Source organism: Trachemys scripta, chromosome 10, assembly GCF_013100865.1.
Source record: "Trachemys scripta elegans isolate TJP31775 chromosome 10, CAS_Tse_1.0, whole genome shotgun sequence".
Lineage (NCBI taxonomy): Eukaryota > Metazoa > Chordata > Testudines > Emydidae > Trachemys > Trachemys scripta.
The window spans coordinates 63,948,973-63,973,700 of NC_048307.1; the positions used below are offsets into that span (position 1 = coordinate 63,948,973).

The following is a 24,728-nucleotide window of genomic DNA, read 5'->3' on the forward strand; positions in this document are numbered from 1 at the left end:
GCTTCTGTAGTGCTGTGGTGTTCTGCAGGCCAGTGCCACATACTACCATGCAGTACTACCACAGTATTTTTACAGTAACTGCATTTGCGCTTTCATTGTCTTAAACATGGTCTCTTGCAGTGACATTCCCACAGGCCTGCTGGGGCCTCAGAAGGTTCCCAGTAAAGAGGAACTATAGCAATTCCGCTGCATGGGGAATGGTGAGCAGGTGCACAGGGAGACTCTGCACACACACTGCTCAGCAGGGCTGGGCTGCTTCCCACCTCTGGGCAGCCCAGCATGTAGGAGGGCTTTGAAGCAGGCTGGTAGAGCTGCCCATGGGATTATGCTCCCCAGCCTAGTGTAGTTCCCCACAAAAGCCTTTTTACTCAGGCTCTGGGCTGAGAGATGTGTGAATTTCATCCTTCTCCAGTACATTTTCACATTATAAATTTCCTCCTACTCTCTCACAGAGCATTTTTTTCCTATTAGACTACGACAGGCAGATTTCCACCAGGAATGCATGCAAGAAGCCCATTGGCAGCCACAAATAAATGTTGCCTAAAATTATAGCACTGTAGCCTCTGATGCTGAGAGCTCAGAAAACAGTGATGTACGGCAGCCCTGCTTTAAATTAAAGCTCAGTGTTCTCTCCATTGTTGCTGTACCCCAGACACTGAAAGGACCTGGAAACCCAGTTTATTTGTGACAGTGGGACAAGCACCAGGCTTCTTTAAAAAACTGGGTGCTATTAAAATCAGTGTCTGTCAAGAGCGGACAGGACACCCAGTGCTGCTCTGTCACTGCAAAGCCCTTTGCTCCCTTGGGGGGAGGTCTCTGTTTGGGAATAGACAAGCATTCAGTTTGTTGCTCCTGCAGTGGAGATCATTGCTGTATGGAACTCTAACCGGCTCTGTACTTGCTGAAGCAGACCACTGTGCTGGGGTCTTTCCAGACACGGGTAGGGGCTTTAGTTCCTGCAAGCCTCTCTCAATACATCAGATCCGATGCCCACAGTGGCCCCCTGCTGAGAGGAGGTCTGTTCACCTGCAGCAACTGTAATCCTCTGTTCTGCTTTCTACCTAGGTGCAAAGGGAGAGCCAGGGCCTCCAGGGCCCCCAGGGCCCCCAGGGCCGCAAGGTCCTCCCGGGCCACCAGGGAAGCGCAAAGCAAAATCCCAGGTTCAGGAGAAAATGTACAGCAGCAAGTGCACAGGTCAGTGTTGGTGTTCGGGGTATCCTCCATTATTCTCATGCTTTCCTTTATAGCAGGTGCAGGGTTACACGTGTTATAGGGCTCCATTTCCACTAAGCACGTACACATGTGCTTAACTCTGCTAGCTCCAGTGAGACTACTCACATGCTTAAAGTTAAGAAAATACTTAAGTGCCCTGGCCAAGATGAGGTTGTAATCAGTCTCTCTGACAACCCCCTACTTTCTCACACTCACTCCTTTCTCGCTGTGGGGCTACACATTTCCATATGGTGTTCTCTGCTGGATGGAATAAGGGTGGAAAGTAAGTGAAATCTGAATTACGAGAGGATGGGGATTCAAGAATTACCCCCCTTGGACAATATGGAAACTACTTTCCATCCTCACCCCCAAGGGGGTTAACGCAAAAACAGCACGTGAAATATCAGTAGTGGGTGCTCTGGGAAGGAAAGGCTCTGAGAAAGCTGAGTGAAAAAACAATAAAATTTTGCAAATATTTTAAAATAGTTTTTTTACTGGTTTTTTTTGTATTTTGCAATTTTTTGCTAAATTGTTTGTCTTTTAAATGCCAGTCTTAAATATTCATGTGGTGTATGTATGTGTGCAGATATTAACTGTGTAGTGAAATGCCTACTCAGCTGCTGAATTGAGTTAGACTTGAAGGACTTTTGATGTTGGAGGAGAAGAAGGTAGTGCCACCCTCAGAGACTGCATGTCCAAAAGACATGAACTTGGGACTTGGAACCAGGAACTCCTGAGTTCTGTTTCCACCTTTCCTGGTCACTAGTCATAAAAATAGTGTACAGATATTATTTAGGTAGGTGTCATGTACCCCTAGGAGATATCATTGATTCCATTTTGTAGTTACTTTGGGGAACTATCATTGATTCGATTGTACAGCTAGGAAAATTTAGGCTTGGCTGGGATGGGCGATTAGCCCAACATCATACGGCAAATAATTGTCAGAACCGGAATATAAAGCCAAGTCTTCCTCCCAGCCGAAAATGGGGCTTTTTACCCAGTGTACAGGGGCCCAATGGGGTGAGGTGACACCCATAGTTTGTAATTCTTTAAAGCTTGCAAAAGGCAGTGTATAAATGAGAAATGTGTGACAATGGTACTTCATGCTGTTCGTTTACATACTACACTCCTGGCCATTGTTCTCTGTCCTTAGTCATAGTAACATATAAACAAAGCATTTATCCATAACACTTTTCTCAATCAAAAATAGATGGAAATTATGCCTCATAGCTGAAGTATTTTTAAATCTCTGGAAAAGTTCCTCTTTGCTCTGTTAGAGCAGTGTCCTATCAATTAGCATTCTTCCATTTATCCTCTTCTCCACCAGAAGACTAGCAGTAAACAACTTGCTCTTTACACAGCAGGAGTATTTCGTAAGAAAGTTAACAGTAATAAATGTGCTGAGCATCTTGCCACCCCACCAGAGTTGAATACCGGAATAAGATATTCGTATTCTTTTCAGCTAAGCACTTTTGTGGGATGGAAGGGTTGGTGTCAACATGTTATGAAAGAATGTATTAATGTCTATTATTGCATGTCTAAACTAAATGTTTCCTTCTGTGCTTGGCATTTTTCTGTGCTTGATTTTTAAACTGGCTTTCTGGATATATTTGAGTGTCTTCTTTTTGTATATTTAGGAAGGGGATGGTTTTTAATAAACAGAATGAGGTGTTTTATTGGGTCTTAGCATTTGCCGTGGGCCTTTGAAAATAATAACTGTCTAAGTACTGAGTGTTGTTGTTTTGAGGGACAAAAGTTTTTTCAAAAGTGACTATTGATTTTAGATATTTCAGTTTTTGGGTGCCCAACCTGAGACATGGAAAAGGAGCCCGTTGCTCAGAAAGTCCTTAACACCCACCTCTGGAAATCAGGCCTTTTAAGGTGTCTCCAGTTGAAATCACTCATTATTTTTTAAAATTTCAGCCAGAATCATCACAGGATGCTCCTGTGGAAAAAAATGCCAGAAAACAAAATTTTAAGGGCCCGGTTCTAGTCATTTCCACATCCTGGAAGTGAATGAGCCAACTTTTGCCAGTGGAGAGTTGGCACAATTAGAAGAGCTGGAGGTGATGACTAGGAAACTCAAGCCAGATGGGTGCTGGAAGCAAGACAATGTACTGTGATAATCCTAAAAGATCTAAGCTCAGACTAGCAGCAGGTTAAGGAAAGCAGAGAGAATATGCTACAAAACCATCACATTTGTCTTGTTAGTCGCTTTTGGGAATGCAGGCAAACTTTTCCTCTTGGATCCTCATAATGAATCCTACCCTGCTGTTCTGTTTTCCCTACATGCATGGATACCAATGAATATTTCAGGCTTATAGTGGCAGTTGAAATCTTCCTAGTGGATCTGGGAACAATTTTGCTGAGCAGATGACGTCCCTGTTTAACGAGGTCAAAGTGGTCCAACCCAAACTCCATCAGTAGATAAATGCTGTAATTGCTATGTGGAGATGCAGAAGAAGGTGAATTGAGTAATGACTAATTGAAATAATCTGTGAACGTACTTAGTAAAGTGGGTTTTCTTTTGTAGTTTTGTAGTTTAGCTCGAAGGTGAATGTCACAATAACTTGATGCTGTCATTAATGTTTAAGCATGTGGAGTTATCTTTAGATCTCACTATTAATACTGGATTTCACATTCTAGTAATTAGTGTTGCAGTGGGAACATGGTGTTTTTTCAGCATTCAGGACAGAGCTCTTGATAGTTGTTGGGAGTAATGCTCTCAGTTTCATCTTGTGCCATTTCAGCTGCTGTAGCCCTTTACCTTGCTTTGTCTGCTGTGTCTAGCATATAATTTATCTAGCGAAAGGAAGATAACTGGGGGAGTGGATATTAACAGCCATTAGCAATGTTAGCCTTAGGTTAAAGGACCGCAGGTGAACCAAGGCTAGTATGTGCTTTAGAAATATATATGTAGTTTTTCTCACTGTAATTCTGCAGCATTTGCTAGGATGAAAATGCAGTTCTTATTATGAGCTCTCGCTGTAAGTAGTTAATGGAGTTAGTACCAAACAGAGTATGTTTCAATCTCTTCTTTTCTCTTTTCTTTATTATCTGATAGTACCGATCAAGGAGCAGAGTCCCATTGTGCTAGGCATTGTACTGAGAAGTGACAAAGACAGTCCCTGCCTCTAATAGCTTCAGGTATAGGTATCAAACAGGAGACAACAGGTGGACTAAACAGACAAATTGGGTGGAAGGATTAGGTAACAATAAGATGAACAGTTTAGCAGAAGTCTGATTCTACTTGAAATATAGAACCAGAGGTATAAACAGATCAGAATAATGGGCCGTATAATCTGGAATCCTGTCACCAAACTGATGCCCAATCCAGGATCCTTCGGAGGAAGGTGTAATACCTTCCCAATGTACAGTTTTGCAATGTCATGCCCACAGAGGGAGTTTATTTTTAACCATGGTAATTAATGATTAGTTTATGTCCTGAAACATCAGGGTTATATTGAGATAATAAACATTTTTATCCTAGCTAATGTATATTTTTTTAATCTGTCCATTCTTTTATGAATCCTTAACAGCTCTTGGCCTCTATAATATCTTGTGGCAGTGAGTTCCACATATTAATTGTGCATTTTTATATACAGTGTAAGCTTTACTTTACTAACTCTTGACACAATAAGCACAGATTCCCTATCTTGTTTTTATTAGCACAATGTGAATACAACATTGCAATTTAGAGAAACTGCTGCCTTTCAATCCACAGTGTTTCTGGTAAAACATTGATAGTTTTGATCAATTTTGCAAAACACTTCATGTTAGATGGGGTGGGATCTGAATTACTACAGAGAATTCTTTCCTGGGTGTCTGATTGGTGAGTCTTGCCCACATGCTCAGGGTTTAGCTGATCGCCATATTTGGGGTCAGGAAGGAATTTTCCTCCAGGGCAGACTGGCAGAGGCCCTGGGGGTTTTTCACCTTCCTCTGCAGCATGGGGCAAGGGTCACTTGCTGGAAGATTCTCTGCACCTTGAAGTTTTTAAACCACGATTTGAGGACTTCAGTAGCTCAGACATAGGTTAGGGGTTTATTACAGGAATGGGTGGGTGAGATTCTGTGGCCTGCGTTGTGCAGGAGGTCAGGCTAGACGATCATAATGGTCCCTTCTGACCTTAAAGTCTATGACTCTATGACTATCACTAGCTGTCCAGAGGTCCCTTACCCTGCCAGCATATCTGTCTAGTAAACATATATGTGTGCTAATTTAATAGTTTAGCTAACTAAACTAACTTGTTACATTTACTTTCCCAAAAAGGAACCAGAAAAAGACAACTTGAAATTAAGACGATGGTTTCAGATGCTAATACGGATACTAAAAAGAATCTAGTTAGCTAATATTTTGAAACAATTAATAAAGGAAACTTGATTTCCTCAGAAAGAAGACAATAACTGTCAGAATATACAGGCTGCTAATCTTTTTTGGACAACGTAAGCAATGATAATTCCAAATGGCAGATTTTCAAGCTGTGGTTTATCTCAAAGTGAAAAATATCTTTTTGTCTTAGCTGCTTTTAGTTTCTTTCAGCTAAAAGTTCATGGAGAATATAGCTATTCTCAAACCCAAATACTGCACTCAACTTCATCAGGAACACTGACCTGGTCCTTGACTGTTCCAGTCACAGATAAACTGCCGTCTAGGAGAGCTGCTAGTACAGTTAACTACATTAATTAGAATTAGTCTGGGAAGCATAAACTTCAGGGGTATAATTTCTTAGCTCTGGGGAGCTTTTGCTATGAGAATTTCAAAAGATGATCAAATCCTATGTATCTGGCTCCCAGTGACTGGCAAGTATAAGATACAATATTATTCAAAACTAGCCATTCTGCTTTTTGCGAAGGGTTAAGCAAACATCTGTGTTGAGATATTAAAATTCTTTATTAGAATATTCAAGACATGGAGGAGGCTGAGATGTTGTGCTGTCTTGGTTAATATGGTAGAGTAGGAGACAGAGATGTTCTATTCTTACTTGTCTACTGACTTTCTGTATGACCTTGGCCAAGTCATTGAATCTCTATCTCAGAGGTGGGCAAACTACGGCTCAGGGGCCCATCCAGCCGTTCAGATTTTTTAATCTGGTCCTCGAGCTCCCACCAGGGAACGGGGTCCAGGGCTTGCCCCGCTCCAGTGCTCCAGCTGGAGAGCGGGGTTGCGGGCTTGCCCCTGCTCCACATGTGCTGGAAGCAGCGGCATATTCCCCCTCCGACTCCTTTGCATAGGAGCAGCCAGGGGGCTCCACATGCTGCCCCCCGCCCCAAGTGCCGCCTCCACAGCTCCCATTGGCTGGGAACCACGGCCAATGGGAGCTGCAGGGTTGGCGCCTGTGGACAGGGCAGTGCACTGAGCCGCCTGGCCGCGCCTCCACGTAGGAGATGGAGGGGGGACATTCCGCTGCTTCCAGGAGCTGCTTGAGGTAAGTGCCACCTGGAGCCTCAGCCCTGATCCCCCTCCTGCCCTCCGAACCCCTCAGTCCCAGCCTGGACCCCTCATCCCCACCTCAGAGCCTGCACTCCCAGCTGGAGCCCTCACACCCCCACACCCCAACCCGCTGCCCCAGCCTGGAGCCCCTTCCTGCACCCTGAACTCCTCATTTCTGGCCCCACCCCAGAGTCCGCACTCCCAGCCGGAGCCCTCACCCCATCCTGCCCCCAACACCCAGTTTTGTGAGCATTCATGGCCCCCCATACAATTTTCATACTCAGATGTGTCCCTCGGGCCAAAAAGTTTGCCTGCCCCTGCTCTATCCTTCCTCCATCTCTACAATGAAGGTAACTCTAGTTACCCTTTTGGGCACAGTACTTTGACATCATGGGATGAAAGGGGCTGTATAAGGATTACCAGAGTCTGGCTGTGGACACTGATTTCCAAAAGACTCATCTGGATTGTGGTGTTGGGTCTTTTTTGAGATGAGATGTCTGTGCATCTGCTCTCAAGGGTGGACAGCTCTGACCTCATCACCCAAAACCAGAATCCCTATGCCCTTTGTAAAAGGGATGATGTAAAGTATGATTTTGACAATATGATTGCTCATTTTGTATCGGAAATCCTCCATTTTGTGCTGCACAAGAGGTGGGAGTGAGGGGCATGCCAGAGGAAAGAGGGAGGAGGACTGCAGGAGAGATGGATTAGTTAATCTATTTCTTCCTTCCTGAGCGTCAAGCTGCAGTTCAATGCAGTTCAGCAACTGTTTTAATGTCATTTAATATTTGTATTAACTTAATACCTAGGAACCTCTATCAAGGCCCCATTGTGCCGGGTACTGTATGAACAACTAACAAAAAAGACAGTCCCTCCCCCAAAGAGCTTGCAACTGACACATCAGACAGGATAAAATAGGTGGACAAAACAGATCAACAGGGTGGCGTGGGATGCGAGAATGGCGTTACAAAGAGCTTGGGTTACCTTCAGCCACACTAAAGTAAAAACAGAACTGGGAACTGTTCCTTGGAGAGGCTCTCTGTGAGTGAATCAAAAATGGATCATAAATTGCTGCTGAAAAGGCAGCTGTGGCTTTCAGGGAATAAGTAAAGGCGCCTAAAGAGTTTAGGGAACATTACAAAAGAATGTTTAAAAACAACAACAACAAATTTCTTTCAAATAGAAAAATGCTTCCAGCTTTGTCTCTATTGTTTTCTTTCCATGAACGGCTTTCCAGAGGGAAAGATACAGTGCATAAGCTCCCTTCCTCCTCTACATTGTTTACAATTAAAGAAAGAAGCAGTGTAAGACAGCTGCCCCGTGTTCTGTCAGCATGAAGCCAAGCTCTGGTGTGCATTAGTAGAGGTTCTCTCCTTAAAGGCAGGAGTGGGACTTCGCCTGCTGCCTGCTGAGGATACCCCCTCTTGTGGTTTGTAGGTGTTTTACATGTGAGTTTCAGTCATTTATCAGCCTCTAGTGTTCCCAAACAAACATTCTATATGCATCCGAAGAAGTGGGCTGTAGTCCACGAAAGCTTATGCTCTAATAAATTTGTTAGTCTCTAAGGTGCCACAAGTACTCCTGTTCTTCTTTTTGCGGATACAGACTAACACGGCTGCTACTCTGAAACCAAACAAACATTCTTCATCGTATCAAAGGACAAGTTGGACAGTTGCCTGCCATCTCATCTGCCTCACATGTGTTAAGAAAAGGTGCCGCACATGCTCCCTAGCAACTCACAGCAAGGCATTTACGTTTCTGTTGTTTAACAAAATGACTTAGTCCCAAAGTAGACTGATAGTCTGAAAACTTTAAGGAGGGAAACAAAACCAGCCCAGCCTTCCTATCAGGGTAACAAAGGAAATAAAGGCTGCGGTGGGAGTGAACACTCAAATGGGTTCCCCTGTAAGTCAAGTTGTATATTTCACTGCATAGTCCAAGGCAGACAGAAAGGCAGAGTGTGAAGGTTTTAGAAATTGAACCCTCTGCTTCTTCTGTAGGGGGTGGAATCAGCACTTCTCCCCCTTCTATTCCTTTTCACTCCTAATCCAGAGATTTTCCTCTATAGGGGCACATCTGGCTCAGAGAGACCAAATCAATACAAACAAATGTGGTAGGAACTGGCTCAGAAGTGTACATCTTCAAAGTGCTACACAAACACGTTACATCCGCTCCATGAGGTAGATAAGGTGGAGACCATTATCTTGTTCTTTGATTCCCGTCTGTCAGCTCAGTAGAGACAATGGGACTGAATGAAGTCTTTCCACCACTTACTGTCTTGTGCCAGTGTCACCACTTCATTTGGAGACAGTTATAGAGAAGCCAAATAACTTAGACAAGGCCATCGAGTGAGCCAGTGGTAGAAACAGGATTAGAATTCATGGATTCCTAGCTCCAGTCCTATGCTCAGTCCACTAGATTGTGCTGCTTCTCATGACACTAGCCTAGTGTCAGCAAGATATAATTCTATGTGGAGGAAGAGTTTGGGACTCTCTTTTGGTTTGTCTACATGGTGCTTTAGTCTGCCCCAGAAAGGTGTAAATTTTAGTCTGCACTAGTATGATGCACTCTAACTGGCCCATGTAGATCATGCTGGCATCCACTAAAAGTTCCCTAGTGTGTGTTAATGTAGTCCTGTTTCAACCGGTACTACGTTAGTGTGCATTAGTGAACTTTTAGTGTGCATCAGCAGGGTCCACATGGGCCAGTTAGTGCATGACACGCTAGCATGGACTAAAATTTACATCCCTCTGGTGTGGACTAAAGCATAGTGCAGACCAGCCCTCTGACTCCTTGCTCCCACAAAGGCTGAGGAAGACGTTCTCATTTGTAAAAGAGAGAGACTGCATATAAAATGTTGCTGCATCAGGTATGAGAACTGTGGAAGCATAAGGTTCTGGCTGCAGCTTTGCACACATACACCTCGGGACGATATGTCATACTGGAGCAGATTGAAATCTGTGGAAGGGCGTATGTGTGAACAGAATTGCTTTTTATATTGAAGTAGTGGCGGGGGAAGACTTTCCCCATGTCTGGCCTCTATGCCTGTCTTATTATTGGACGCATTACTAGCAACTTATGTACATTTTTAAATGTAAGAATTTATTTGACAAGTCCAAAAAGTATTTTAATTTGGTTAACCGAAATGTTTTGCTTAAAGAAAGCAAGAATTATTGGTTTAAAGTGTGATAAACATGAAAGCCACAAAGCATATACTAATGTTATTATCCCCAAACTTATCTTTATAGCCAACTTTATAAAATTGCAATTCCGAATTTTGACACAACCTTAACTGGTGACAAATGCATATGCTAAACAATGTTGGATAAGTATTAAACTGAATGATCTGTATTTCATATTCCACACTTTTTGTTTATTTTACTTGTAAGAAATCTTGAAATATAAGAAACACAGGGGCAGATCCTCAGCTGGTATAAATTGTCACAGTCCATGCACTTCAGTGGAGTAGTTTACACCAACTGACAATGTGCCCCAGATTTGTCAAACGTATTCAAAGGTTTTGTTTTCTGTCCCCCCAATTTTAGGTGAGACATGTGCCATACCAAATGATGACACGCTGGTAGGAAAAGCTGATGAGAAAACCAATGGATACCATCCAAAAAAAGCTGGTAACTTATTCTAAATATGATGCATTATTAAAGTCTACTGTTTACTTGCGGAGGTCGGGGATGATGCAAATTTGTTTTTCTCTTTGCTACTAGAATGCATTGTTAAATCAATAGGAAGTCCCACTGAGATGGGTAAGATACAGCAAACATTTGGAACATGGATGAGGGAACCCGCAAATAGAAGTGATGAAAGAATTTGGCTTACGATGCATTTTTCAGGTATCGTGGATATAATTGTGGATAGGTTGATCCTATATTGCTTTTTTCATTTTTTCAGCCAAATCAGTATTGTTAGAAATATAGTGTGTAAAATACTGTAATGAGTGAAAGTGAGCTTTAGTTGGGAGGTCTTTTGTCCCACAGGTTGAAAAGTCAGGGGCAGTATTGCACAGTGGAGGTTATTTTTAAATAGGGTGACCAGATGAGAGGAAGAAAATATCGGGACACATTGTGGGGGAGGGGGGAAAGGGCGGCGGTGGAGCAAAAAAAAAAAAAAAAGGAGTACTGCAAAATATCGGTACAAATGCCTAAATATTGGGATGTTTTTTTTTATCAGGACGTCTGGTCACCCTATTTTTAAACCCAGGTAGCATCATTTTTTCTTTTTATAGACTAGAACTGGAACAGTCCACATTGTCTGCCTAATAATTTGTTATTATAACCTTTTAAAAGGCCTATGTGCCTTAAACATGCCACAGCATCAATGACCTTCTCCTGTGACTTCTCTACTTTGGCTCACAGGGTCATGTGACCCCGCCTTAGCCAACAGAAGAGTTCTGGAAGAATAGCAACAAACTTGAACCAATGTAAGTGGATGGAGGCCTCAGTTTTTCCAGGTCTCAGTCACATTTATTTGAAAACTTCATCTGCTTTCATAATATATCTGAACATATCTCTTGGAGCCTCAGATAAGGTATTAATTAGTGCTGCTTGGAAAATGTGGAAGGGGTTTCTGTGGAAAATTTCAGCTTTTCAGTGGAAAGCTGAAAAATTTTCACTGAAAACCAAACATTTTCAGCTGAAGTGCTTTTAGGTTTTGACCAAAGAAAATTTCATCCCCCCCCACAAAAAATAAAAATAAATAATTGTGGAAAGCAAACATGTTTTGCAAAAAAATTCCTTTCAAGGGAAAGTTTTCAAACAAGCCTAATTTTAATGTGTCTTATTTATGTTCATTTTTACATCAATCCTACCATTTCCCTGTGACTTCAGTTTCCTAAACCGTGGCTCTCAAGTTTAAAGGTTTAAAAAAAATGGGGGGTGAGGGGAAAGAGAGCGAGACCAGGAAAAACATGGAAATGGGCTGGATTCTGGGTGACCTGGGTCCCAGTCCCCTGTTGGAGAATCTAGATGCTACCACAATACAAATGTTGAATAATAAACACAATAATTTGGGCTTATCTGGAGCTTTGTCTCTTGGTTTTTATGTTCCAGCACTCTGAGAAATGTTAAATGTGGCTATGATTGGCAGGAACTTGATTCTGAAAGAATTGTATCTGGATGAGAGTAGAGATGTCAGATAGTTCAGTAAACCAACTGGCTGGTTTTCTTTCATGTTTTCCCTCCCCTAAGGAAACTTCATAAAAGAATATGAGAATACAAACGCATTGCTGAATGACAGCTACAGGATCATTAACCTCACGGGGATCTTTTATGGATGTGGCCATGTGATATATAACAACTGCCTATACTATCAAAAAGGAGGAACCAGTATTATTGTGAAGTAAGTCAAAGATTAGGTTGATGGCAGCTTTGCATTCCACTGGGTGGAAGGCACAAGAAGTAATGAGAACAGGAAACATGAATGGAGATTAAAAGAGCAAAGATGAACTTCAGTGGGAAAACCCCTAACATTTTTGGTAATACACTGTTCTCTGTGTCTACATGTTCTGTAGTATCTTTGGGTTTCTTTTGGAATTGTGGGTGGAAAGAGAGGGTGGATAGGAAGGGTAGGTGAATGGATAGTGGTATCTAAATCAATGGATAACTAGTTATCCATTAGCTGCTACTAGAAATGGCCACCAAATGCAGAGGTGGAGCCCACAATGAGAATCAGTTGTCAATAGGCTCACATCTTATAACTTGTATTGTTCTGACAAATTTAGGCCCTGATCCTGCAGTTGGACCCCTGGCCTGGGTAGAATCCTGCTGAAGTTAATGGGGCTCTAACTGGGGCGGGGAGGTCTAATGGTGGGATCAGGGCAGAAAAAGCACATGAGAAAGAAAGCAAGCAAATGAATCAGTCTTTACAAATTTTAACTATTTTGAGCTAGCTAGATCTTCATCCCAGGGGAAAACCCTGCTGCTTCTGTGGTGCAAAAAGGTATCAAAGCTGTGTGCTGAGGGCAGAGCCAGAGTGCCGTGTGCTCTGGTGATCCTGGGCCAGTGGAATGGCTCTTCCAGCCATGTAAATTAGAGCAATGATATGGAAGCTTATGCTAGGAACTGGTTCAGCCCCTGGACTGGGGAGATGAAAAGGTGGCTTAGAGCCTCCCCTTCCCACTCAGCTGGCACCGAGAAAGTTCAGCCCACTGTATTGATGGTCTGTTGTTTCAGACAGCTCCCTGGATCATGTCAATCATGCCACGTAATTATGAAAGGTAGGATACAGTGGAACTTGCCTTTGGCACAGGAGCTTCTTGGCATGCCAGGCCTTCTTGCTGAGCTGGCATGCATGTATGGCTGTGCAGTAGCTCAGTCACAAAGTCACATGCAATCTAGTGCTGCTAGTAGTGGTCTCTAACTTGTGCTGTGCCTTGACTGCCATATACCAATACTCAGGCATCAGGTGATTACAAGGCAACGTGGTGAGCCTGCAGGCTCCCTGGTAGAGTGCCGACTTCACAATATGATTGCACATAACTAGAAAGTTGCTATGGCTTTCCCACCCCGCCTCTGCTGGGTCTGAACCTGGAACTGCTCATGCCACCACATCTGTGTCTTGTTAGCTTTTACTGAGGAGTCGGGCAGACAGTGCTAATCAAAAACAAAACTCAGCCTTGTGGGAAGAGCCAAGCAAATGGACTTCAAGGACAAGTTAAAGATTCCAACTGCTTTCAAGTTTCCGGCTGAGTCTCTGACATCTGAGGCAAGAACACCATTGTATTTAGAAGTTTCTTCCCGGGCAGGTGTGCATCTCTGGCACCCAAAGAGATGCAGTGAGAAAAGTGTGAGCTGGTTGCTGGGATCATACATTGTTTGTTCTACCAAAGACCCTTCCAGTTCCTTGCACCTTAAATGTTCTCAGACTTTGAACCACCTCGACTTATCTTGACAATGTAATATGATAGGGTACCTATTGCCAAGAGATGGCCTTTCTATTGTCAACCGCACTTTTCAGTTATTAATACCTCAGGCAGAAATTCTACTTCCATGCAGAATAGATTGGCAAAGTCTTCAGTGGACTTCATAGAGTCTCTAGCTCTTCTCCCTTTTGGGTTATAGAAAGTTCTACTTGGGGGAGTTATAGTTGTTTTATGTGAAGGACTCAGTGTAGAGGGAGCTGGCTGCTGGATGTTGTAAATGTTGCTTTGTTGGAAAAACTTTTATCAAAGAACAAGGTTTTGCAGCATTTCCAAAAGTTATCAGACTCTGGATTTGTCTGAGCTCCCCTGGCAGCCTTTTCCAAGGGCAGATCTCCTCTACTGAGAATGCTTTGTCCCTTTCTCTCATGTGCTTCGTTCAAGAAAAAATCTTCAGTTTGATCTTCCTTCTCTCACACTAGTGAAATAGTGCACTATGCCATACCCAAAGCAGCTGCTGGTGGTGGTGAGTGAAGGAACTATCTTGGTTATAACTCTAGAGTAGATCACTCCCAACAAGGACCAAGCCCAGGTTTTCCTTCATCATGCTGTGTGAGTGGTGTGCAGGTTGGAGGCAGAAAAGGGCAGAGGCTCAGCCCTGCAGAATACATGTATCTTAGATCAGTAGAGGTTGGCTGCTTTCATACGCTTGCCTCCAGCCCTCTATGGATACACAACTCCTGCAGAGCTGCGCTTCCCGGGGGCTATCCCCTTACAGGCCTGTCTCTTTCCTCCCTCCCCCAGGGGTAAGGCTGTTTATACAGAGGAGAAGAGTAAGTTGATGTTGACTGGCTCAGCATCAGTGAAGCCTTCTCCTGCCATGAAGCTGTTGCTCTGTAGTGCTCTCACATTGGTGGAGTAAGGAGATGCTGCAGAGGTACTGCTGCACCTCCACTCCAGATTGACATGCTGGGTGGGTGAGGTTGTGAGGCCTGCAATGTGCAGATCAAGCTGGATGATCATGATGGTCACTTCTGATCTTAAAGTCTATGACCTCTGCTTTCAGGAGCAGAGGGGAATCATCTGGACAGTTTTGCTTTTCTTAGGATCAGCCACACTGCTGCTGGAGCGGCCCCAGGGCCAGCCACACTGGCTGCTGCTTGATCGGCCCCAGACAGCTGGCCCCGAGGGCTGCCGGAGCAGCAGCGGTCCGGGCGCAGCCCCAGAACAGCGGTCCTGGAACAGCAGTGGCAGCCCGGGCCGCCTCTCCCCTGCCACGCAGCAGCAGCACCCAGGCGCCCCCTGGGAGCAACAGTGGCACCCGGAAGCCCCCAGAGCACCTAAGATTTAGTCAGGGGTATTTTTAATACAAGTCATGGACAGGTCACGGGCCGTGAATTTTTGTTTATTGCCCGTGACCTGTCCATGGCTTTTACTAAAAATACCCAGAAGTAAATCTTAGCCTTACTGGTGGGCCCACCTCTTTTCCTTAGGGCTCGTGGATCTGCTGCAGGTTCTTGTGTTGAATGTGCTTTCCTCCTGTGTCTTGGGAGACTTGGTGAGTGGCATTCTTAGGTAATAGCCAGCCCACCAAACATGCTCCTATTCTGTGAATTTATTAATCCAAAGGATAAAGTGCACGTTCTCTATACTCGCCAAAACACTGCATCATTCAGTGGTTATATACAAACTAAAAATATGCCTGAGTAGTAGCTGATTACCCTCTTGAACTAGCAGAGAAACTTGCATTTAGTAGCTTGCTGAGCGCTGTTGTTCACAGATTATCTTTCTATCATCTAGGCGTTTCAAGGAATAAAAACGCTTTTATATTTCAGACGAGACATTCAGGCTTCCTTTATGGAGGCCACTGTGAGGTCAGAATGTTGGCAGGATGTTTTTATTTGATATTTGAATGGCTTTTAGAAGTATCTGTGATCAATTAACGTGTTGTGGAGCTATACGACTAGGTGAACGGGCCCAAACTCAGCCCACAAAATTTCCTCTTCTCTTCAATTTGCTGCTTCTCCCAGTGTTACTTGCAAGGAGCTTGAAAAATGGAACCATCATTTCATTCCTTCTGCAAACCCATTCCTCCCCTTAGTTGACTGATCTTCTCTTAGTGACGAGAGAAGATTTCATAGGCTAAATATAGTGAAATCCACCAAGATTATTTGTTTTATTTTGGATTTCTGGATATTTTCTTTGCGCCTACTGTCCGAGTAGGTGGTCCAAAAGTGTGGATCTTGCTCCCAGAGTACATTAAAATGAGTGCCAATCTCACAAAACCCTCAGCCAAGCTTCCCCTCAATGACCACACTCTCACTATCACTGTCATATTTTCCTCCACTGTGAGGATACAGGGAAGGAGAAAGTAGGGCTACAGCCACAAAGGGAATGAAGGCTCAGCATTGCAATGCCCTAGCTGTAGGTGCCTTGCCACCTAGTGAAATCCTTGGCCCTGAGTTAGGCGCCCAGGCTCCCTGTACAATGCATGGGGAGAGGTAAGTGCCTAAGAATCAGGTTTACAGAAATCAGCACGATGAGAGAGGAGCTGCCTAAGTAGCCAGTAGGAAATGCCAAGGAGAAGGGTGGGGTTTAACCCCTGCCCCCCAGAGGGAGTCAGGTACCTATCCTCTGGGCCAGAGCGAGTCACCTCCCTCCACTTGGGATTCACATCATGAACCTAGCTCAGGTCAGTCCTTTCTCACAAAAGAAGGTGATGGTGCTGCTGCCTCCCTAACACTTCAGTGGTCTCCCAGATGTCCCACTAAGCAGCGGGCTACAGGGGATTCTGTGTGTGTGAGTGGGGGGTGTTTCTCTCATTCTCTCCTGTTGAAGCTGTTCCATTTTGAATGAAATACTTAAATCTTCATTAGGCCATTAGAGGAATGAATGACTCTATAGTCTAGGGAAGTGTTTCCCAAACTTGGGACGCCACTTGTGTAGGGAAAGCCCCTGGTGGGCCAGGCCGGTTTGATTACCTGCCGCGTCCACCGGTCCGGCCGATCGTGGCTCCCACTGGCTGGGGTTCGCTGCTCCAGGCCAATGGGGGCTACGGGAAGCAGTGGCCAGCACATCCCTCGGCCCGTGTCGCTTCCAGCAGCTCCCATTGGCCTGGAGCGGTGAACCGCGGCCAGTGGGAGCCGCGATCGGACGGACCTGCTGACGCAGCAGGTAAACAAACCAGCCCGGCCCGCCGGGGCTTTCCCTACACAGGCGGCATCCCAAGTTCGGGAAACACTGACTGTCATAACTATAAAGGGAAGGGTAATAGCTGTCCTGTGTACAGTACTATAAAATCCCTCCTGGCCAGAGACTCCAAAATCCTTTTCCCTGTAAAGGGTTAAGAAGCTCAGGTAACCTGGCTGGCCTCTGACCTAAAGGACCAATAAGGGGACAAGATACTTTCAAATCTTGGGGGGGGAAGGCTTTTGTTTGTGTTCTTTGTTTGGGAGTGTGTTCGTTCTCCGGGAATGAGAGGGACCAGACATCAATCCAGGTTCTCCACATCTTTCTAAACAAGCCTCTCCTATTTCAAACTTGTAAGTAAATAGCCAGGCAAGGCGTGTTAGTTTTCCTTTGTTTTTCTCAACTTGTAAATGTACCTTTTTCTAGAGTGTTTATCTTTGTTTGCTGTACTTTGAACCTGAGACTAGAGGGGAGTCCTCTGAGCTCTTTAAGTTTGATTACCCTGTAAGGTTAATTTCCATACTGATTTTACAGAGATGATTTTTACCTTTTTCTTTAATTAAAAGCCTTCTTTTTTAAGAACCTGATTGATTTTTCCTTGTTCAAGATCCAAGGGGTGGATCCTGACTCACCAGGAGTTGGTGGGAGGAAGGAGGGGGAATGGTTAATTTCTCCCTGTTGTAGATCCCAAGGGGGGTTGGAACTGATTCACCAGGAGTTGGTGGGAGGAAGGAGGGGAATGGTTAATTTCCCCTTGTTTTAAATCCAAGGGGTTGGATTTGTTTTCACCAGGGATTTGGTGAAGGTTTTTCAAGGTTTCCCAGGGAGGGAATCCATTGAAAATGGTGGCAGCCGAACCAGAGCTAAGCTGGTAATTAAGCTTAGAAGTTTTTCACGCAGGCCCCTACATTTGTACCCTAAAGTTCAAAGTGGGGATCTCAGTCCTGACACTGACCTAGAGCATTCACCTGGGAGGTAGGAGACCTGGGCTCAGATCATTGCTCTGAATCTGGCAGAGTGGGCATTTGAAACCAGGTCTCCTGCAACCTGGGTGAGTGCTCTAACCACCGGGCTGTTGGGCACAAGGGGGGGCACCTCCTCATGCAATCTGGTAGGCGTTCTTTTAGGCAGCTTCTGGAAACACCTACTGAATTATCACAGGTGAGATAGATACGGAACACCTAGTTTGTGAATCCCACTGAGGCTTAGGCACTGAGGTGGTTGGCAGCACCAGAACTTCAGTGGCTTTGTGCATGACCACCAGTGGCAATGTAGGTGCTTAGGGATTTTAGGTGCCTATAGGAGTAGGTGGGTTTTGAGGATCTAAATTTTGATCTCAGGAATCAAAATCCCTTGTTTGAATCTAGCCCTGAGAGCCTGAATATTTGTAAACTGCTCAGTTACTATGGTGATGAATTTGGTACAAAGCCTAGATAGCTAGAGACTCATTCACTGGGTACCTGGCGCCAGATTTTAATGGTCTTTAGAAGCCTATTGGGCTTTTCAAAAGCACCTTAGGCTTTTCAAAATCTGACGCAAGATCTAGTTGACCTCACTTTGACCACCATATTCACCTCTCCCAGAAAAGAACTGGGGGCGGCAGCTCAGAGGGCACAAATCTAAAAGACAGAGATGGGAGTTTTGGGTGCCTGGTTTGTTACGATGCTCTCACCAGACATCTCTCCAGGGAAGACAGACGAAGGATTATTGACTGTTTTGATAGGATTATCATAGTATTTATTTAAACCCGGAGAGGATGCTTTCCCCCTAGCAAGCACAAGCAGTGTGACACGAGCGCACACAATTATTTTTGTCAGGAAATCCTAAACCCTCTGAGCAAAGGTTTTGTCCTGTTTTTAAAAAATTGTAAAGGCAAGACAATTCTTCCCGAGAGACCTCTTCCTTACTAAGAATTTACCCAAATTATGTATGTATGAAAAGCAAATTCTTAAACCAGCATCTTAAATATTTATTTTATTTCCTTTCAGATTTGAGCTTGATACAGCATCATTCAGAACCCTGAGAATTGAAAATGCCTTACATGATAGTCGCCACTACCTCTTTTCTAACGCTAAGACGTACTTCAAGGTGGCAGTGGATGAAAAGGGTCTTTGGATTATCTATGCCTCAAGTATTGATGAAAATATCATTGTAGCACATATTGACGAAGAGACATTTTCAGTCGTTCAGCATATCAACACTACATACCCCAAGTCCAAAGCTGGCAATGCATTCATAGCATGTGGAGTGCTATATGTTACTGATACTAAGGATATGAGGGTAACTTTTGCTTTTGATTTGTTGAGAGAGAAGCAAATCGATGCAAGCTTTGAGTTAAGATCAGCACAATCTGTTCTTGCTATGCTTTCATATAGTCTAAGAGATAGAGACTTGTATACATGGGAAAATGGCTATTTAATGCAATACCATGTACATTTTGACAGCTGAATGCTATTTTAAAATGATACATCATGCTGGCCATATTGGGCTAAGTAGGTTATTTAAAGCTGTATCTTATACATCTCCTCCCTGCAGAATACACACATTTTCTATTGAAGGTTAGTGGTTGTTTGTGTGTGCATAAAGAGGAGACCAGACCCCCTTGTGTCATTTAAATATACTTAAATTATATAGGCAATTCTTAGCTTTATAGAGGAAGAGCTGTGTGTTAGAAACTTATTTTTGTTTTTTTCCCTACCATGCAGGACATAATTATATCTACTGTCTACTGATTATTCTACAATACTATGTTCAATAGGGTCTGTTTTTACTCTTAATTTACAATTACTGTCTACAATTATCTTCTAGTCAGTGATTATAGCTTAGTATAAATGTCTAAACAATGTTTACAAAGAAGCTTCTTTGTATCATTTCCATTTAATACCTTGCATCAACTCTGAATTTTGTTTAGTTGTGATATTTTTTAAAAAATTGATGTACAGTGATTAAAATGATCAGGGACAGTAATTTTTGTACTAAAGTAAATACCGTAAAGCCCAAAGTAATAGTTTATTAAAAACTCATTCCATATTTATAAGTCAAAATAGAAAAAAGCAAGAATCCTGAAATTTGACAAATCTGGCTAACTACTAAATAACCACAAAGCAAATAGAGAGGTGATGTAAATGTTGGCTAGTGAAATGTGAACTCAGGTACTCAGTGGGAGGAGGTGCTACACTCGGAAATGTAGTCAGAGCAGGTGAAGCTCCTTTTATTTATCTTTTTTTTTTTTTGGATTGCTTATCTTGAGCTAACCTCATCTTTCTCACCATTTTATGGAAGTGTAACTTGCCCTACTATGCTTCCAAGAAATTGGGCCCAAATTTACACAAAACTCCTAGTCACAAATGAAGACTCTACTGTTATATTAGCATATTATATAAAAAAACAGCAACCTAAAACTTTGAATGAGAGTGAATGTACTGGTCAAAGTGCTTGATGATGAAATTGGTTGTCCTGCTTAACTTTAGTCTTGGATTACATTCAAATATAGCCAGGAACTTTTGATCTTGATCACTAGGAAAAACAACATTTTAGAGGCTGGAAGGGATTAAATTTGTTTGGCCTTTAAGAATAATGTATTTAGTAGTTTGACTACTAGCAACTAGGCTATGTAGCTCTTTGTTTAAATTGCGTGGTTTGAAACTCTACTCCATTTCATATTGCTTGAGCCTGATTCATCACTGGCTTGAGCCCTGCATAGTCATGTAGTCACACTTGCGCAAAGCAGGTGTAATATGTTACCACGTTAAAATGGTAGCATTTAACACTCACTTTTAAATGGGTGTAAATGACAGCACAAGGCAGAGGTGAATCAGGCCTTTGTGTTTAAGGCAAATAGGCCAGAGTTTCAACATCCATGTGTTCTACAGCACCATGTGAAGGAATTTAATTAACTTCAGATCCATTGGTATCTTTACAAGCTGATAAAAACAAGTCAACAGTTCCCAGGAACGGCTGTACCGGCCAGCTGCCAGTGCATATCTCATTTGAAAAAAGAAAAGCATATTGGATATGATTATCAGACCTATACAACGTTAAACTGAGAGATTGGCCTAAAAAAGCATCGTAAGATGGAAACCTCCCCCATCAATGCAGCCACCTGCACAGGCAGGTGACCTTCACTAGCAATTTGCCCCTGCCTATCTCAATGCTCCCACACTAAAAAGAAGTCAGCACCAACCTTTCAAATTAAACATCAGGCAAAGGAACATTGTTGAATGGGTTATATTCTCAGTGTCACTCATATTTTTTAGAGTTGTCACAAAATAGTGATGTGCCATCTACAATGTATCTTACTGTCTATAGAAAAAGGTAGGGTATTTATGAGCAACAGCTTTCTGTGATGATTTGAGGAAATTTTCTGTGGACAACAAATGAATTCTGTTGAAATTATGAACATCTGTTTGCATCAGCCTGCAGATGCCATTTTGAATGTGGGGGTTGGTTACCTTCTCTGATGTTTTACCACCATGTTTTCTAAGGGAGGTAGTAGCACAGGGCTAACAATGTAAGGTTGTTAAATCTTGATAGCTCTCTAGTCAAATAGGAGGCTCCTAAACAAAAGGCTGACTTCTGCCAGAAGTTAGTTTATCAGGGGAATCACCTGGTGAGAGGTCTAGGCTCACCTGTTGTGACTGATCAGGTGGTCACATGACAGAGGAGACTGGTAGTTTATAAAAGGACAGGAGGGCAGTCCTCTGGGTTTTTGGTTATTTTTCACCACCTCAAGCTGTTGGAAGCTGTTTCAGGAGCTTGAGGAGGCCAGAGCTCACTGATCACAGTTGAACCCCACCAAAGACTTCCAAGGTAAGGGTGAACTAGAGTGAAAGGCACTGCAGCTGGAGTGCTAGTTTTCTCTGTGCGCTCCTGTACTTTCTCTCTTAAGAATTGAATTGCAACTATGTAAACAACTCCTTTTTTTTTAAAAGGGAGCATAAAAATATATATAAGTGGGCAGAGTAATGAGCATTCCTACTCACAAATAACACCCTCAATTCATATAAGTACAGTCTTCCCATTTCTAGTCTATTATATTAGCATGGCTACCATAATGCTTCCTCCTTAACTGCATCAATAACTGATTTCCAAATGGTGGGAGGAACAGATCTCTATAGTTAAAGCACATTTTAAGCTTTCTGAGTGAAGTGTGTGTGTGTGTGTGTGTGTGTGTGTGTGTGTCTCTCTCTCTCTCTCTCTCTCTCTCTCTCTCTCTCTCTCTCTCTATCTATATATCTATATATATATATATATATATATATATATATACTGTGGGTGAATAAACTTCTGAACCCAAGTTCCTTTGCCTTTATGGGTTTCAGCTGAAAGTTCATCTTCACATAACCATAGTAAAAATCATTATCCAGACAAAGAGTTATCATTATCTTACATATAACATCTCCTCCTCCTCCCCAACAAAAAATGTTATCTTAATGGGAAGGTTGCTCAATGTATTTGCTGTAAACATAATCACTAAAACAGGCAGTGAAAACAAAAGCAAAGTAGGTGTACTAAGGATGCATTTCTGCCTGAAGTTTGATTTTCCTTGACGTTTGTAAGTTGAAGTCAGATTCTTTGATGTCATTTGAAAGTGTTGTGTGTGTAACAAGTGCCTGGGTACGTAACTAACCTACTTTGAGTTATGTTAAAGCTTTTCAAAATATGCAGTGGTTCGGTGAAGTAGGAACTGCTGCCAGTAACAAATATCAGAAACATTAAATATCATTGTCATTTGCTGCATTATATTTTAATTCATTTTTGTGAGTAACATCCTCAAGTTGCAAGTTCAATATATTAAAAATAACATATACTGAATCTACTTAATTTAGCTTTAGGATGTTACACTAGAAATAATTTAGAATGTTTGTTTTTGTTTTGTTCATTTTGACTACATAAAATACTAGTACTCATTCTAAATTTCACATTTTAAAGCTGGATATTTATTACTACTACTGTAATTAAACTGACTGAGGACACTCTGGCTAGGAAAAATAGCAGTAGGATTAGGAAACATTTCACCTTTAGGACAAATTTAATGCAGGCTGGAAAGGGAAACTTTTCTGATGTGATGCATGTCAAATGAACTAGTGGTCTTAGACCAATTACTGGTAGGATGGTGTAAGAAGAGTGTGTAGTGCAGCTGCCTGTGCTGTAGAAAGTGAACTTCAGTTCTGTTAATCTTGCACCCCTTGGGAGCAGCGAAACACAAATGTAAGTCTGACTGCAAACCTCTTTTCTTGCCAATGACCATTTTAGTTCTAATGGTGACTACAGATCTAATCATGATATTGAAGTTTCTACAAGTCTAAGTGCAAGACAAAAGACTGCACAGGAACTAATCTGTTCCATGAAATAAAAGGAATTTATTTAACTTACAAAGGTAAAACTAACAAATGACACTTCCTTTTCTTTCATATCCATACTTCACAACCTGCAATTAAAATCCCCTTTGGAGAAAGGTGCATTTTATCCCATTATATTTTACATTGCCGCACAGACACCAAAATTCTCATTGAAGAAGTAGGACAACTAGTTAACATTTAAATACACAGACATCCATTCCAATATCTTATTAAGAACATGGTTTTTGTTTACACAGAAAAATACATCTAAATATGACAACAGTGGCTAGTATATTACAAGCAAACAATATTAAACTCTGCATAGTTTATACAATATGCTGTGGTAATAACTTAAATTACCAGTTTTCTCAACTATTTATTAGCTGGCCACATAAAGCCCGACATTCATCTGAAATGTGGCATTGTATGTTACATTAGTATTCTCTTACATAGCTTCATTTAAGGAAGTCTTTCTTTTCCCTGGACAAAGATAAGAGTTTCAAAATTAAAAGCTAACTAAAAACATGTTTCTGTTCACTACAAACATTTAATGTTCACATTACATTCCTAATGTAAAGGCAGATCTCCAAAATATAAAACACAGCCATCAAAGAAAAAGTAATGTGCAAATTAAGAAAACATCGCATTTTAAAAATGTGTTCATGTGCAATGTATAGTATCAACAGTGTATTAATACTACCTGGTAAAAATATCCGCATAAAACGATACAGGTGTCTCACAGTACATTCTTCATTGCACATTGTTCCACAGTTTTTGCATCTATTACACTTTCCTGGCCTACAAATTCTTCCATACACTGAATACCCTTCGTTACAACAGGCTATTTTTTTTTAAATGAGTAGTTGTAGACATGCTTCAATTAGTAGCAAGAACTGGAAGAAAAATAAAATCTGAATCACATTACAAACTGCTTATTGACTTTATTTAGCGCCATGGTGCTTGTATATGTCTGTGGCTACTGTTAAAACTGTGTAATATGCTTACTAAAGAAGGCTTGCTGTAGGTTATTGAGCAGTAACCTACGTATGACTTTAATGGGTTTTATTCTTTGTTTTTACAATCCGCTACATGCATTTCCATTCCCACCAATCTATGTACGCAGTGCTCAAGAATCCTGCTTTAAAAGTCAGTCTTTTTTTTCAGTTTCATATAATATTTAATGCTGCAGTAATTGCTCTGAAAGCAATGTACGATAATTCCTTTCATGAATGCATATTACTGCATTGTAGCTATTTAACGGAACTGTACAGAAAACAGGACTAAACATAAATCTACAGAACGTTAAAAATGCCTGCAGGGATGTTGAAAGCATTAGGTAGCACTCTCATCTTCAGTGTGCCATCTGCTCCACAGGAGAAGATGCGATTGTCTTGCACAGTTTCAATCTGCATGACTCCAGCACCAATATTTCTGAATATGGACTGTTTGGCATGTTCGTTTTTAAAGGAATGAATTAAACCATAGCCTGTCAGTCCCCAGACCTATATTAAGAGAATGACAGACAAGACAAAATGAGGTTAAAATGTGCCCTTTCTATTGAGAATCTGGATCAAACCTTTCCTGCATCAAAACCCATTCAGCACAGAAGGGAGAGAAAATATGGATGGTCAGAGAGGAAGTTGTACAGCTCCAGGATTCTCAAGAAGCTCTTTTACAGCTAT

The 24,728-nt window shown here is 42.2% G+C and overlaps 2 protein-coding genes across 3 annotated transcripts in view; one reads left to right on the plus strand and one right to left on the minus strand.

The window, feature by feature from the left end:
• The window catches only part of GLDN (gliomedin), a 38,166-nt gene extending 18,494 nt beyond the window's left edge, over nt 1–19,672 (plus strand). The window contains 5 exon segments of the mRNA XM_034784632.1: nt 1,066–1,194; nt 10,191–10,274; nt 10,368–10,493; nt 11,847–11,997; nt 18,694–19,672. Coding sequence (XP_034640523.1) covers nt 1,066–1,194; nt 10,191–10,274; nt 10,368–10,493; nt 11,847–11,997; nt 18,694–19,153 — 950 coding nt within the window. The 3' untranslated portion in view covers nt 19,154–19,672.
• Nucleotides 19,673–23,047: 3,375 nt separating this feature from the next.
• Nucleotides 23,048–24,728, minus strand: part of DMXL2 (Dmx like 2) — a 121,627-nt gene continuing 119,946 nt past the window's right edge. The window contains exon 44 of one of the 2 annotated variants that reach the window (XM_034783309.1): nt 23,048–24,548. In XM_034783309.1, the coding sequence (XP_034639200.1) occupies nt 24,339–24,548 (210 nt within the window). In that variant the 3' untranslated portion in view covers nt 23,048–24,338. The remainder of the gene's footprint in view (nt 24,549–24,728) is intronic. The other variant, XM_034783310.1, reaches the window with a different exon arrangement.